General features: G+C 33.9%; 1 protein-coding gene across 1 annotated transcript; it reads right to left on the bottom strand.

Annotated features, from left to right (window-relative positions):
- Positions 1 to 355: 355 nt before the first annotated feature.
- LOC132722164 (elongation factor 1-beta-like) lies at positions 356 to 14,763 on the bottom strand. The gene is made up of 6 exons (XM_060706605.1): positions 14,605 to 14,763; positions 10,378 to 10,500; positions 7,340 to 7,512; positions 2,648 to 2,773; positions 1,749 to 1,864; positions 356 to 469 (listed from the first exon to the last, which is right to left on the bottom strand). The coding sequence occupies exons 1-6, from the start codon at positions 14,682 to 14,684 to the stop codon at positions 431 to 433; spliced, it is 657 nt and encodes a 218-aa protein (XP_060562588.1). The 5' UTR covers positions 14,685 to 14,763; the 3' UTR covers positions 356 to 430.
- Between the last annotated feature and the right edge of the window lie 2,024 nt (positions 14,764 to 16,787).

Raw genomic sequence — 16,787 nt, 5'->3', positions numbered from 1 at the left:
ACTGTTATAATAGTGATTGACCAACAGTTGATATTGGAAAATGTCACAAGTATAGGTCATATCGCGACGTTCCAGCTTTACTGGTGGAGGAAGACCACAGGTGCCCCTCCGTGCATTATTTCAGGCAGAACGGGCACCCGAGTAGAGCCACACTCTTTATAAATCGAATGTTACTGGTAAATCTCATGTCCAGCGACTTGCTTATCCTTCATGGATGATGATTGAAAATAGATATGGGAAAATATAAACTTATTTTTGACTTTAACCTGTTCATTCACTATATATCCTTGGATGGACATGATGTCACTTTAACCACTGAAAACTTACACGTGAAATAAGTACACAAAAAAGTAAGGACTGTTGCATAACACTTTATTGATAATGATGGTAGCACAGTATTTAGCACATTAAATGTTTATATTAGAGATATTTAGATTTTGTTGAAAGCTGCTATATCCATACTTTGTACCTGAAAACAGAAAAAAATATACAGATTACCACATTGACATGTACATTAAGCATTCATATACAGTCAAACAAACCCTTGATAAAACCTGTTTTTTTTAAGCCTATTAAAACAAATTTTTGGGGAGATACTTCAGTAGCTAGTCTATTTAAGTAAGTTTCCTGGAAAACTAACCAGAAATTACCAACATTTCCATAAGTGACCAACTACTAAGCGTGTATGATTTTTTTAATCAGTGGAGGAAGAAATATGATTAGACTTGATTTCTGAGATGAAAGTTCTAAATGGAACATCAATGAATAAACATTTCACAAAAATATTATGATAATGCTCTAGGAAGCTCACTGATGTATAAAATGGACAAAAAAGTCTTCTACAAACATTTACTATACCTTTAAAACAAGATTGCATTTGTGAAAAAATGCTATGCCACCACATTAATACAACCAGGGCCAAAACACAATTTTTGGGGAAGGCGCCTCAGCCTTTTTCTTGGGGAAAATATACGTGACTTTGGCATACTTTGGGAAAAGGGGTATCAAATTTAACTCAAACTTTAAACAAGTTCTTCAAAATAGAAAAGCAAAAAGCACTGGGAAATACTAATAAGGCAGTAAAAGACCTTAATTCAACACCATCATTTAATTTTGTTCTAAATTCTATGGGAAATTTCAAAATACTGGGGAATTTTGAGGACCAAACTGGGGAAAAAAAGAGGCTAGTTTGGTTGGGGAAGCAGCCTATATTTGGCCACTACAAAGAAGGGTTTTTTGGCCCTGACAACACTAAATAGAAGCAGAAGTAGGTTTTTTTTATGTTTCTACACAATTGAACTTTGCCATAATGCAGTAGTGTCTAGTGACTTTAGGGTTCAAGGTAATATTTCACTATGTCAAATAACAGACAATGTGCAGATGCGAAACATTTCTGCATGGAATCAAATTTTTTGAACAATTTTTGAAGCCCTTCACCCAAAAAACAATTCTGGCATTTTTTGTTTAATTCAGACCAGTGGTTTTTTACAAAAAAAATTTTTAAGTTAACTTTATGATCTATTTAATAGACAAACATACAAACACACACACACACACACACACACAGAGGTAAATCGCTGTATGCCACGGCATCGCAGATGCTGCAGTGGCATTAAACGGCATTGAATAATTTAAAGATGTTTTCAGAGGGAAAGGTGTCTATAACAGTAAACAGCCCTTGCTTTATAAAGAAAATTTTCCTAATATGGAGGTTATACAGCTATTATAACATTCTACACAAGACTTACTAAATCTTCAAATGATGTGATCTTTTCTTCTAAATCATCAGTACTGACTTTGTCATCTTCTATAACAGCATTTATCTGTAATTTTTTGATGCCATAACCTACTGGAATCAATTTTCCTGAAACAAAAGGAAGACATGTTTAACACATTAACAAAACAAAGTTTCACTTTCAATACATAAATTAAAGATCAAAAAAGGACTACAAACATAATGCAGAATAAGTTTGTTAAGTTGAAAGACATCATTTAAATGCTGAACTGTATAGGAAGTCTAAAAAGATGAAATTAATGGGGGTTTTCCCTTTATTTTATGACACACAAACACAGCGTATTCCAGCTTTACTGGTGGAGGAAGACCTCTTGTGCCCTTCCGTGCATTATTTCAGGCACTAAAGGGCACCTGAGTAGAACCCCTGTAGTTTAATCGAGGAGTGTAAATATCAAGGTCAAGGCACTAAAACTAAGCAACTTAATGAAAATTTAACCTTAAATTCAAACTTATAACTTCCAACATTACATCCTATTGAGAGCTTGAAACCTTGTCTTACTTTAGTTGTTTTTTTTTAAATTGACCTCAATTACCATTTTTTTCTTCCTGTCTTCAAACACATACAGGAATATACTTTTCCAATGGTCTTTGTTGTTTATGCTCTCAAAGAAATTTTGTTGTAAACATTATCTATATTTTTAGCTTGCTGGTGATTAAAGCATATTTGAACCACTCTATAAGCTCACTACCTGGAAAAAAAACAAAATTGATTTTATACGAGAAAACATGGTCACTAAACCGGTGTGGCTCAAACCCATGACCTCTCAGTTGAGCAGAAAATACCTTAACCACTAGGTCATTGCTCCTGGAAATATAATGAGGTCAAACAAAGTAACATTTCTGACCACTTACCTGCACCCCACACAAGTCCTTCCATCTCTATAGTTCTTACTAAACGCTCCATTTCTTTCATGTCTGTTTCATCGTCCCATGGTTTAATATCAAGCAATAAACTGGACTTGGCTATTATAGCTGTCTCTGCAACAAAAATAATTGACGATGCTTAAGCATAAATAAAGACAAGAGCGATCAGTAATCACATGTGTCGCCTCATAATGACCAATTTCATGTTGGGACAAATTTTGTGACAGACGGACAGACAGACGGACAGTGCACAACTAGACTAAGTACTGATCAATCATGTAAAGTTTGGATAAAAATTGCACCAGTAGCTTATGCAGGAGTAGTCCGGACAAGCTTTGCGTATCTGGCAACACACAGAAAAAAACACCTTTTTATCAAAAGGCCATCTCAGCCAAAAATCAATTCAAACCCGGAAAACCCGTGCAATATGCGCAAGGACTTGAGCTACAGATCAATCCTGAAACTTCATTGAAATTGCATATAGTGGTATAAGAGAACTAGTCCGGACAAACTTAAAAAAATAAAATTATTAAAGGGCCATAACTCTGACAAAAATCTATTGAACCGGAAAATTTTGTGTCTTGACACAAACAGACTTTTACTGCATCCATTCCTGTAAAGTTTTGGATGAAATTGCACCAGTAGTTTATGAGGAGTAGGTCCGGAAACTATTGTGTATTGGCAACACACAGAAAAAAGACACCTTTTTATCAAGGGCCATAACTCTACCAAAAAATCATTCCAAACGGAAAACCCTTGCAAATATGCCAAGGGACTTGAGCTACAGATCAATCCTGATAAAGTTTCATTGAAATTGCATTAGTGGTTGGGTAGTCCGGACAAACTTTAAAATTAAAATTTTAAAGGCCATAACTCTGACAAAAATCTTAACGGAAAATGGGACAATATGCACAACTAGATTGCGGTACTGATCATTCCCTGTAAAGTTTGGATGAAATACCAGGTTTAGGGGGTAGTCCGGACAAGTTTTGTGACGGACGGACGGACAGACGGACAGACAGACAGACAGACAGACAGACGGACAGACAGACAGACGACGGAGAAGTGATCCCTATATGTCGCCACTACTCCGTAGAGGCGACACAAAAATCATATTGTGTTTTTCAATGACTTTATCAAAAACAAGATATATCACACTTAGTGTGATGAGTTCTCCCACCCTCAGCTTTCAACCATCAGGGACTTTACTTGACCTTTTCTTATTTCCTAATTCAAAAGCAATGATTAGCTCTTTTAGTATGGCTCCTTGTCATATTTGAATTATTCAGTATGAATATTTCTCAGTTGAGAAGGGACATAACTCCTAAAAATATTGGCCCTTGTATTACAACTGTTTACAGATAATCATATGTAGCAATTTTTATATTGACACCTGGTCTTACTGGAATTATAATTGTGCTTTGTCATGAAAATAAATACATTGAAAGTTTTATGTTGATAGATTTCATACTTACTTAATATACAATTTTTTTGACAAAATTCTAAGTTAACAAGAGGGCCATGATGGCCCTAAGGTCGCTCACCTGTATGTAGGCCCCCGGAGCGGGGCCAGTTTAAACACCAGGGCTTTTATTTGAACAAACTTGGAAGACACCTATAAGAAGACGTTTCATGATGTACACACTTATAATGAAAAACAATGATCTACCCTCCCCTACCCCCGGCAGGGCCAATTTTAACCCATGGGCTTTTATTTGAACAAACTTGGTAGACACCCATAAAAAGATGTTTCATGCTAAACATCTAAGCTGTAGCTCATTGTGTTTTTTTAAAGAGGATTTTTTAAGTTTTTACTATACACATATAGTTAAAAACAATGACACCCCTGGGACGGGGCCAGTTTTGACCCCAGGGCTTTTATTTGAACAAACTTTGTAGACACTTACATAGAACATGTTTCATGCTTAATATCTAAACTCTAGCTATTTGGGTTTTTTCAAAGATGTTTTTTAAGTTTTTCCTATACACATATAAGGAAAATCAATGTCCCCAGGGCAGGGCCAATTTTGACCCCAGGGCTTTTATTTGAACAAAACTTTGTAGACACTCACTAGAAGATGTTTCATGCTTAATATCTTAACTCTAGCTATTTAGGTTTTTTTCAAAAGATACTTTTTAAAGTTTTGATAAAGTACAACATATATAAGAAAATCAATGACCCCCGGGCCGGGCCAATTTTGACCCCAGGGCTCTTTTATTTGAACAAACTTGGTAGACACTCATTAGAACATGTTTCATGCTAAATATCTTAGCTCTTGCTCTTTGAGTTCTTTAAAGGGAGATTTTTTTTTTAAGTTTTTACTATATACATTGTACATATAGGGAAAATCAATGACCCCCTGGGGCGAGGGCCAATTTTGACCCCAAGGCTTTTTTTGAACAAACTTGTGTAGACACCCATTAGAAAAATGTTTCATGATAAATATCTTAGCTTTAGCTCTTTGAGTTCTTTAAAAGAAGATTTTTTAAGTTTTTACTATATACATATCGGGAAAATCAATTGACCCCCTGGGGCGGAGCCAATTTTTGACCCCAGGGCTTTTATTGAAACCAAACTTGGTAGAACACCCATTAGAACATGTTTCATGCTAAATTCTTAAGCTCTAGCTTCTTTTGGTTCTTTAAAAGATAATTTTTTAAGTTTTTTACTATATACATTATAGGGAAAATCAAATGAACCCCTGGGGCGGGGCAATTTTGGACCCCAGGGCTTTTATTTTGAACAAACTTGGTAGACAACCATTAGAACATGTTTCATGCTAAATATCTTAGCTCTAAGCTCCATGAGTTTTTAAAAGAAGATTTTTTTAAATTTTTACTATTTGCATATAGGGAAAATCAATGACCCCCTGGGGCGAGGCCAATTTTGACCCCAGGGCTTTTATTTGAACAAACTTGGTAGACACTCATTAGAAGATGTTTCATGCTAACTATCTTAGCTCTAGCTCTTTGGGTTCTTTAAAAAAAGATTTTTTAAGTTTTTACTATATGCATATAGGGAAAATCAATGACCCCCTGGGGCGGGACCAATTTTGACCCCAGGGCTTTTATTTGAACAAACTTGGTAGACACCCATTAGAACATGTTTCATGCTAAATATCTTAGCTCTAGCTCTTTGAGTTCTTTAAAAGAAGATTTTTTAAGTTTTTACTATATACAGTAAAAACTCTGAAAACCGGACCCTCTGAAAACCGGAATCCTCTGAAAACCGGACCATTTTAAAAGTCCCATATTTTCTCCTTATATGTTCACTGAAAAAAGATCCTCTGAATACCGGAACCTCTGAATTCCGAAAACCGGACAATTTCCTATGGTTTCTAATGCTAAACATGCATAAAAAATCATCTGAAAACCGGACAGCAATTTTAAGTGTCAACTTTCTGTGTATTTTAATGTAGATTAAACATAATCTCAACAGGTGACATGTTCAATTACCAATTAATGTCACATTCTTTTATCTATGCAGGTGTGAAAACACTTGTCAGTTTGTGTTAATTTCTTATTGGCAATTAAATTAAAGCTCTTTCATCGAAATTGTGTCTGACCCTGTATAGGCATGATTTTTCAAAATGTTTTAAATTTGTTCTTGTTTTTTTTGTTTTTTTTTAATATAAAATGTCTAGAATAAGTGGGAAACTTTTGTTTCCTGTTTTCCTTAAAAATTTTACCTTGAAGTTATCTTTGTTTTGATATTAATTATATGCAAAAATAGTAATACTAAATTCCATTAATTGCATATTTTAAAAGCCAATTAAGAAGATATATTTCAGACAAGGTGTTGTTTTAATTTCTGATTTTCAGAATTATATTTATGGATTTGCATAATAAAATTATTTACGGTATTTATTGCAAAAATAAATTAAAATATGACTAAGACAAAAGGGTTGAAAAGTAAATACAAAATCATTGAACAAAGTCATTGTTCAAACACATCATATTTATCAATAAATGTATAAAACCTCTGAAAACCGGAATCCTCTGAAAACCGGACTTTTGGTCAAGTCCGGATAGGGTCCGGTTTTCAGAGTTTTTACTGTACATATAGGGAAAATCAATCACCCCCTGGGGCGGGCCCAATTTTGACCCCATGGCTTTTATTTGAACAATCTTGGTAGACACTCACTAGAAGATGTTTCATGCCAAATATCTAAGCTCTAGCGCTTTCGGTTTTTTAAAAGAAGATATTTAAAGTATTTTCTTTTGGTTGCCATGGCAACCAGAGTTCTGCATGGAATTAAATTCTTTGAACAATTTTTAAAGGTGACCACCAAAGGAACATTCCTGTGAAGTTTGGATGAAATTGGCTCAGTGGTTTATGAGGAGATGTCATTCAAAGCAAAAGTTTACGGACGCCGGACGGACGGACGCCGGACGAAAAGTGATCACAAAAGCTCACCATGTCACTTTGTGACAGGTGAGCTAAAAAAGTTGTAGCAGCTGAATCAAAGAAATTCTTGCCTATAAAGGAGTTTCTTTCAGTTATGAGCTGGCAATTTGGAAAAATGAAGAAGCCTTCATCAAATTGTGAAGGTGCATTTATAAGGCCTTTTACATAAACGAAGATCCCTTCATCATATTGTGAAGGTGCATTTAAAAGGGGCCCCTTACAAAGTGAAATGGCCCTGAACTTTGCATAGTAATATTTCTTGGATCACCTACTTTTGGCTTTTTTAGCTGTGTATTCAGCCACTCTCTTTTTGGTCTCCTCATCTTCTTCACTATCTGTGTCACCAAACAAATCATCTCCAAAATCACTGTCATCATCCTTAGAGGCTGCTGGGGCAGCACCACCTGATCCATATGAATCCAGAGGTTTAGCTACACCTGGAAAACTGTTGTAACAAAAATAAGGTTAAATGCTTAAATATTTATAATTTATAGTAATGTTATTCTGTCCTGCAAGAGTTTAACAGTATCTCACCAATAACTGGCACCTAGGTAGAACCATTGACATTCTGTAACTTAACAATACTAATAATTATACTGGTTTCTTTATCAGTAATAGCCACTGCCTTCATACCATGAAAAAACAAACAACAATTAACAAAAGATGTTGCACTAACCAAAACAAGATATCTAACTTTTCAAAGTCATTATTAAATACAAGCCTATGCTAATCTAAACGAATGTCAGACATAATCCCCTTCGGACAAAATCCCCTTCGCCTATCCGGACAAAATCCCCTTCATGGGTGGACATCATAATCCCCTTCATGTGTTTGCAAGGCTGGACAAAATCCCCTTCACTACCCGGACAAATTCCCCTTGTTTCATAGGTTTCTAATCAGGGTTGCCAGCACTTTGGTGAAATAAAATTCCCTGACTTTTCCCTGACTTTTCACTGACCAATTCATGTTTTTCACTGACCAAAATCCTCAAACACATAAATGGCCCCCTGACCTCCCCTATAGCCGTCCAATCCTCCCATTATATTTTTGCATGTAAACTTGTATTTATTTTCCAAAATATAAAACATTTACATCAAAGTAATGATTCAAACATTGTGTTCTACTATTCTTAACTATTTCTATTCAAACGCAGTGTTACTTTTGGTCAGTGAAACATATGACATAAATCAGAAGAATCATAATGTAAGCATCTGTATTAGAAATCACATAAGTCACTCTTTCCTTCCTAGTAGTAACACATAAAACACCAAGACTATAAGAGTAATACTTGTATGACAAAACTTAAAATTCAAACATCTCTAAACTATAAGAACAATAAACATTTAACACAGTTACTTGTATAAGGCATCATGATAAACTCCACTGATTGTGAAAACAAGAACATAGGGCTGCTTTTGGCATATCATGAAATAATCGCTATAAAATTAAAGACTTTGAATGGGTGAAGTAAGTTAGAGTGAAAAAACAAGTTAGTGTGAAAAACATAGCATTGCATAATTTAACCAGTTTCCATCATGTTTGCAAGACAAATCCTCTTGTACAATTTCTTAGTGTCAAAGCAAAAAGCAAAGAAGGGCTTTTAATTACTAACAAAATCTAGTCAGTATACATGTATACCAAACTACCATATTGGCATATAACCTGCTTTCCTTTTTGCTTTGACACTAAGAAATTGTATAAGAGGATTTGTCTTGCAAACATGATGGAAACTGGTTAAATTATGCAACAGAAATTACATATTAGTCGGCTCTGGAGGCAAGGGCTGCAAAGCTTTTCAGTCTGTAGGCTGAATGATGTTCTAAGGTTAATAATGGGTATTATAATCACTAAGTTAACATATAATGCTTCTTAATATCACAGTTTACTGTTATTTGAATTTAATGCTTAACTGTGAGAGTGATAAAGTCAAATATTAAATGCTTAAAGACTGCCATAGCCAAGAAAGACCTTCAATGCGTAAATTTTTCGACCTTTGAAATAATTTTTCCCTGACTTTTCACTGACTTTTCAGGATTTTCATTTTTCACTGACTAAATTTCAAAATTCCCTGACAATTCCCTGACCTTGAAAAAATACCCAATTTCCCTGACTTTTCAAGTCCGCTGGCAACCCTGCTAATTATTATTATGCTCCATAAAAATTTATGAATAATGTATTACTATACTCCCTAAAAAATTGATGAATAATGAACTTTTGTTTTTTTATTTATAATTATGTATCAATAGTTAACCTTTATTTAGTTTAGAAGTTTTCATTAAAGTTATGGTAAATTATCAACTGCATAACACATATTTGATTAGGCAATTTCTTTAATTGTTTTAAATTGATTAGTATCAAAAACATTTTTTTTAGCCAATAATTGTTTCATTGATTGTATAAGTTGATAATTCTAATTGATACATACTGTCCATTGTTACAATTTCTATTGATGAATGAGTGATAATTTAATCAAACCAAGATCACTGTACTACTTGATTGATTGTTATGAATGCTTTAACAAAGCAATTTTAATGTGATTAAAATGTGCTAATTGAATGTGCTTTTCTGCTGAAATAATTTTTACTTATTTATACATTAAGATATTTACCACACAGCATAATGCAGTATGTCACTCTCTTACCCACTTTATAAACCGAGGGGGATTTTGTCCTAGGTAGCAATTTTATGAAGGGAATTTTGTCCACTTCAAAATTTCACACATGAAGGGGATTATGTCCACCCATGGAGGGGATTATGTCCAGATATACAAAAATGCATGAAGGGGATTTTGTCCGAAGGGGATTATGTCCGTACACCAATCTAAACTACTATTCAACAAAAGTGATGCACAAGAAAAATACTGGAAGCTAAACTTCATCCTCAGAAAGTCATATGCAAAGACTGCAACAATGTGAATTTTTTAGCGATTTAAATCTATTTTAATGAACAAAACAAAGGCAACTAAGACTGTAAGAGACACATTCCCAATTTGACTGGTATTCCAAATATAATAGGTGAAGACTAACTTAACTGTCACTGATTTTCCTATTTATATAACAGACTCAGAAAAAAGACATCTTCCCAATTGAAATTTTCTTTAAAATCCCATGTACTGTCAAGCCACAAAATAGTAACGATTGCAAACTCCAAAATGTAAACACATTGACAGTAAGTGGGATTTCTCTTTATTCTTGTGGAAATGGTTTTATGATTCAGACAGATGTCATATTAGTGTTCAAATGTTCAAAGTTTTTTTACTGATAGTTTACAGGGGCAGATCAAGCAGGGGGATAGAGTCTATGACCAATACCTTTTCATGTCATTTCCATATGAGTTGATCTGATTGTACCAGCGTAAAGCATTAAATAGGTCTGCTGATGGAGCTTTACCAAGTGCCTTGAAAACAACAACATCAGCCTGTGATGGTTGGAATCTGAAAAATACAACAACTACCATTGCTGCTAGTAAAACATTATCACAAATGAGTGACTAATATAATATTATGAGTAAAATAATATCACATAAAGGGAAATGTATGTCTATCATAAACAGTTAGGTACATTTCAAAATCTAAGGGTCAACAGTTTAAATGTGTTTTGTTTTTAAGATTTTTTTGTCAAAATAAAAAGCTCATGATATTAATTGCTAAACTTGTATTACTACCCACTAACACAGACACAAACTCATCACTTAAGGTAGCAATATAGCAGACATAAAGTTCTCTGATCTTCTGTTCAGTCCATATGCAGGCCTCAATGAATTTTTCTAGGGTCACTCTGTCAGGCGATTGACCCTTCAAATTTACTCGCCCTTCACTATTCACCAGTCTACATCGATATAATTGGCATACTTTTAACTTTAATCATCCATCACCATCAATGATGCAATCATTAAATACTGGTACAAATTATTCTAACAATTTTTGTTTGTTTTGCAGTTTTGGACTATCACTAACATTCATTCTGACAATTTTACCTTTCATGCATGTGCCTGTGAATGTAGATTTTTTGTGTGAATTACACACTGTATTGCATGAATGGGCATTCTGAGATCACAGGCTTTTCAATGGTATATAATAAATTTTAAAATTTGGCATTAAAGCAATATAGAAGTTTAAAAATGGCCAAAATTGTGTTGTTTAAGCATTACTGATATTGATTTTACTCAAAGATAAGGAAACAACTTGTATTTTTCACTTGATAAATTTTTATTTTCTTCATTTCATATTCTTAGATGTGCTTATGCTTATTTTTGCTACATGTCTGTCTTTAGCTAATATATAACTCTTTTACAGGAATGTACATTATTTATATATATCTGTTATTTCTTTTATCTTGCTTGTAATTATTGTAACTTTTAAGCATGCTATGGTGCTATAATATCTTAAATCCATGTATTTAGTAAGGGTGGTTTACCGGTATACGGATATATTGCAATATGAAAAAATAAATTTCGTACCGCGGTACGATCTTTTGAAAACCGGTATTTATAAAAATCATAATTTTCAATTAATTGCCTTCTAATTTTGTACAAATTTCACATAAAATCTTTAATTGGCGAATTTTGTTGGCGCCAACGTAAGATAAAAGTATCCGACAACTAGTACACTTAAAAGTCAATAAGCGGCCGCATAATTTACATAAGTGGCCCAGATGTGAAAGGTCACACGCGACTAGTTTTGTTTATCAAATTGTGTGACACTTTACTTTCTATTTATTCCTTACATATTTATTAAGTTTCTACTAAAAATATATACATATAATAATAATATATGAATGTTACTCCATCTTTACATCAAAACATATACACGACAATACGTATTGCAATATATTGCAATACGCTTCAGCAAAATGGCAATATATTGCAATACAGTTTTTGCTGTATTGTTACACCCCTAGTATTTAGATGTGCTTATGCTTATAATTTTTAGTTGCTTTAATATCTTAATTCCATGTACTTAAATGTGCTTATGCTTATATTTTTTTTATAGCTGCTTTACTGGCAATCTCCTAGATTAGACCCCTATGTATTTTTCAGTAGTAAAACTTGTATATAATACACTAAAGAAAACGGAATGAACCTGATACGGGGAAGTCAAAGACCGGGCCCGCAAAGCGGGTCCAGGCTTTGGCTTGCCCGGCTATAGACTACACGTGTATATTTAAAAGAAAATCAAATAAAAAACAATTAAACTAGAAATGTGTCATCATGCCACGGATGCCCCCGCATGCAGCCAAAATTTCAGATGTTATAATATTTAGTTCCAAATTTGTTTGCACAAATTATTGTTTTCATTTTAAGTTCAAAGCCCTTAAAACTTTTCAACGTTTACACAAACCATTTTCATACAATGTTCAAGGCACTGAAATTATTCAGTCTTAACCTTTTGAAAATAGCATATTTCATATTTGTAGCCAAAATAATGGCTACATACATTTCCACAAAAGTATGAGTGCTGAAACTGAAAGTTCAAATTTTTTCCAATATTCAAGAAAGATAAGTTTGTCCAAAATCATTGAACCATGACCAAATTCAAACTTAAACTGCATATTCCTAAGATGTATCTATATTATTTTTAAAGTGAAAGGGACATAACTCTGCCAAACAATCATCGAACCATGACCAAATTCCAACTTGACCTGCCCATTCCTTTGACATATCCATATGTCAAATTTTAGTTGAATGTGTTGTACCATTGGGGAGATAATGAACGGAAACTGAAAATTTCATATTATTTACAAAGTAAAAGGGGCATTACTCTGCCAAAAATCATTGAACCATGACCAAATTCAAACTTGGCCTGGGCATTCCAGAAACATATCCATATGTGAAATTTGAGTTGAATGTGTTGTACTGTTGGGGAGATAATAAACAGAAACTGAAAATTTCATATTATTTTCAAAGTAAAAGGAGCATAACTCTGCCAAAAAATCATCGAACCATGACCAAATTCAAACTTGACCTGTATTTTCTCATGACATATCCATATGTCAAATTTGAGTTGAATGTGTTGTACCGTTGGGGAGATAATGAACGGAAACTGAAAATTTCATATTATTTTCAAAGTAAAAGGGGCATAACTCTGCCAAAATCATCGAACTATGACCAAATTCGAACTTGACCTGTATTTTCTCATGACATATCCATATGTCAAATTTGATTTGAATGTGTTGTACCGTTGGGGAGATAATGAACGGAAACTGAAAATTTCATATTATTTTCAAAGTAAAAGGGGCATAACTCTGCCAAAAATCATCGAACCATGACCAAATTCAAACTTGACCTGTATTTTCTCATGACATATCCATATGTCAAATTTGATTTGAATGTGTTTGTACCGTTGGGGAGATAATGAACGGAAACTGAAAATTTCATATTATTTTCAAAGTAAAAGGGGCATAACTCTGCCAAAAATCATCGAACCATGACCAAATTCGAACTTGACCTGTATTTTCTCATGACATATCCATATGTCAAATTTGATTTGAATGTGTTGTACCGTTGGGGAGATAATGAACGGAAACTGAAAATTTCATATTATTTTCAAAGTAAAAGGGGCATAACTCTGCCAAAAATCATTGAACCATGACCAAATTCGAACTTGACCTGTATTTTCTCATGACATATCCATATGCCAAATTTGAGTTGAATATGTGCAACCATTACTAAGATAATGAACGGAAACTGATGATGACGGAATGACAGAATGACGGAATGACGGAAGGACGGAATGACGGAAGGACGGAACAGGGTAACACTATATGCCCCGGCCATTACATGGCGGGGGCATAAAAATATATAGAATTCTATACCTATCAATGAAATTTTCAGTGTCAGTTCTAGTCGGGCGCCGCCATTTACAATGTAACTCAATGAAAATAGGCGGGGTATTCCGATAACCGAACAAATCTCAACTTTTCGGATAAATAATAAACGTCGAGTGTTCCGAGTGAAAACGGAAGCGGTGCATGTAATACCGAATGACACCTTTAAAACGGAAAGAATAAAAGGAATTTCTAACGACTTCCCCGTGCATAGGCTTTGCCTAATTTCATATTATATACTCCTGGTTTAGACTAATCCAGGATATAGCTGCTTTACTTTTGTTTAGTTCATATACTATTGTTTGTCGGAAAAAAGCTCATGAGCCAATGTTTTCTGTTTATATGTATCCGACGTAAAATAAATTTTCTTGTATTTTGTATCTTGATATACCTTGGATCTGGTTATTAAATTGTTCATATGTTAATGGGGGTAGTAGGAAAAAAACTGTATGCCTGTTAAGCATATGGTCACTCAAAAAAGTGAGAAAAAGCTATGGTGTCAGTGTGTTATTCGAGTATTACCATACTATAAAATAATAAATTTTAACAATTAAGATGTGTATGGCACTGCCCTTTCCCTTAAACAATCGTGATACTAGTCTATACAGTGTACTGAAAATTTTGTTTAGAAATTCTTATCAAAATTGAAGTGTCCGAGTACTACTTCAACTTTGGGGTAGTTTATAGTTGTAACAACATTCTTAAGCTATTACCCTTCGATGTAACTACGATCTGCAAGGTAGCTGTTCAGAGCTTCTAGCCCAGATTTACTTTTAAGATCACCAAAACCCATTTTAAATGAAATTATTTCGCCGGTAATTGGACCAACGTGTTCTCCCAACCGGTGTCGTTGTAAAAAGGACCCAGCTATGAAAAAAAACTTTGGATTATATGCTGTCTCACTAAAAGGCGTCTCCGAAACAAAGAAATCTGGCTTTGCCTGACATATAAAACGTCAGAAAGTTCTATTTTGGATTTTATAGAAGTTGTTTTGTAATAATCGTTACCATTCTAGATAAGTGTTTATCAAAGTTTTATGAATAAAAAAACGTCCAACATTTTACCTTCTCCTTCTTCTGAGCATTTAAGCCAAGATGGCTTGTATATAATTAAGCTCCTCCTACACAGTATTATCAAAGATAACTTAAGTAAATGTCACTTGCATTAAATCTTTAACTTTGCCAGCTCCGGTCGAGTAAAGTTTTAGATGTCAAAACACTTTCACTTAGAACAATGTTTTTATCTAAATTATTCCACTGGTCAATGCATCTAATAGGAAATGAATTTTGCCTTAGTGTTTTATTCACACTTGGTTTAAATAGCTGGAATATATATGTCCGCGTGTACAGTTATCATTGAACACAAAAAATTTATCCGGGTCAACATTATCAAACCCATTAACTACTTTATAAATTTGAATGAGGTGAAATCGTTGTCTATGATACATGTATAAACGAAAGTGCACACTTTCCATATAGGTTCCAACAGGGTCTTTCAATTTGAAAGACCCTGGTTCCAATCAAAATGGTTATTAACAAGTATAATTTTTTAACTGTTACGTGTTGTTTTGTATTGCTGAAACTAGTCACTTACTATTAATTTAATAGTTGTTGATAATAAATTGTTTCTTGTATTGTTCTTTGTCTTGCTTTTTAACCGTTCAAATTTAAAAAATGCTTGTTAATAATAAGCAGATAAAAATCTGTTTCAGTGTTCGTGTACTATGTTTTGATTAATAAAGTTTATGTTATGTTCTATTTGTTTTGAACACTTCTATTTTAGCCTCATTCAATTACAAAATCATAATTTAATTATTCAATCAATTCTCTCATTCTTTTTATTCATTCATTTTTTAAATGCTATTAAAATTCTGGCATAAAACACGTAAAGTAAGACATATTCTTAACTTAATATGGGGCCTATTTGGTAAAGGCCCGAAACGTCCAGGGCCGAAACGTCTTGGGGTAATTTGAGGCCGATACGTCTTGGGGCCGAAATGACTCGAAATCGTACATATATCCCTATGTAAAATATCGATAGTTCATGATAACAATATTGTGCAGTGTTTCTCGTAATATACATGTAGTTTGCATATACGTACACAATTATATATTATTCTATTGAAAACAGAAAAATATGCCTATTATTCTCGACCAGAGACCTTGAAGATTTGATTTTTGATAATAGACGGTCAAATAAGACGCCACTCTTTTGGCGTTATGATATAGTTTGTTTTGATTATTATTACCAGGTTATTATAACTTTCTATTGACCATAAATTGCAACAGGGAGAAATAGACAGTCATAGGTTATCAGACTGTATATGTATTTTACCGATTAATAGTAACATGGTGGTAAAATATTGTATAGAACATTATTTAACGGGCTAGCTCTTGTTTTTCTAATTTCCAAGGGATGCCAGTTCAGGTTATTTATCATACTAGGGACAGAACCTGTATTGTTAAATCGGTAAGTGGCAAAAGCTGAAGCTCTTTGATAAGCTTATCTGATTTTTTAGCTCACCTGTCACAAAGTGACAGGGTGAGCTTTTGTGATCGCTTTTCGTCCGGCGTCCGTCCGTCCGTCGTCCGTCCGTAAACTTTTACTTTAAATGACATCTCCTCATAAACCACTAAGCCAGTTTCATCCAAACTTCACAGGAATGTTCCTTTGGTGGTCACCTTTAAAAATTGTTCAAAGAATTTAATTCCATGCGGAACTCTGGTTGCCATGGCAACCGAAAGAAAAAACTTTAAATATCTTCTTTTAAAAAACCATAAGAGTTACAGCTTAGATATTTGGCATGAAACATCTTCTAGTGAGTGTCTACCAAGTTTGTTCAAATAAAAGCCCTGGGGTCAAAATTGGCCCCGCCCCGGGGGGACATTGATTTTCC

The sequence above is a fragment of the Ruditapes philippinarum genome, unplaced genomic scaffold, assembly GCF_026571515.1.
Source record: "Ruditapes philippinarum isolate M1 unplaced genomic scaffold, ASM2657151v2 ctg9346_1_1_1_1, whole genome shotgun sequence".
Taxonomy (NCBI): domain Eukaryota; kingdom Metazoa; phylum Mollusca; class Bivalvia; order Venerida; family Veneridae; genus Ruditapes; species Ruditapes philippinarum.
This window is presented reverse-complemented; position numbering and strand designations above follow the sequence as displayed.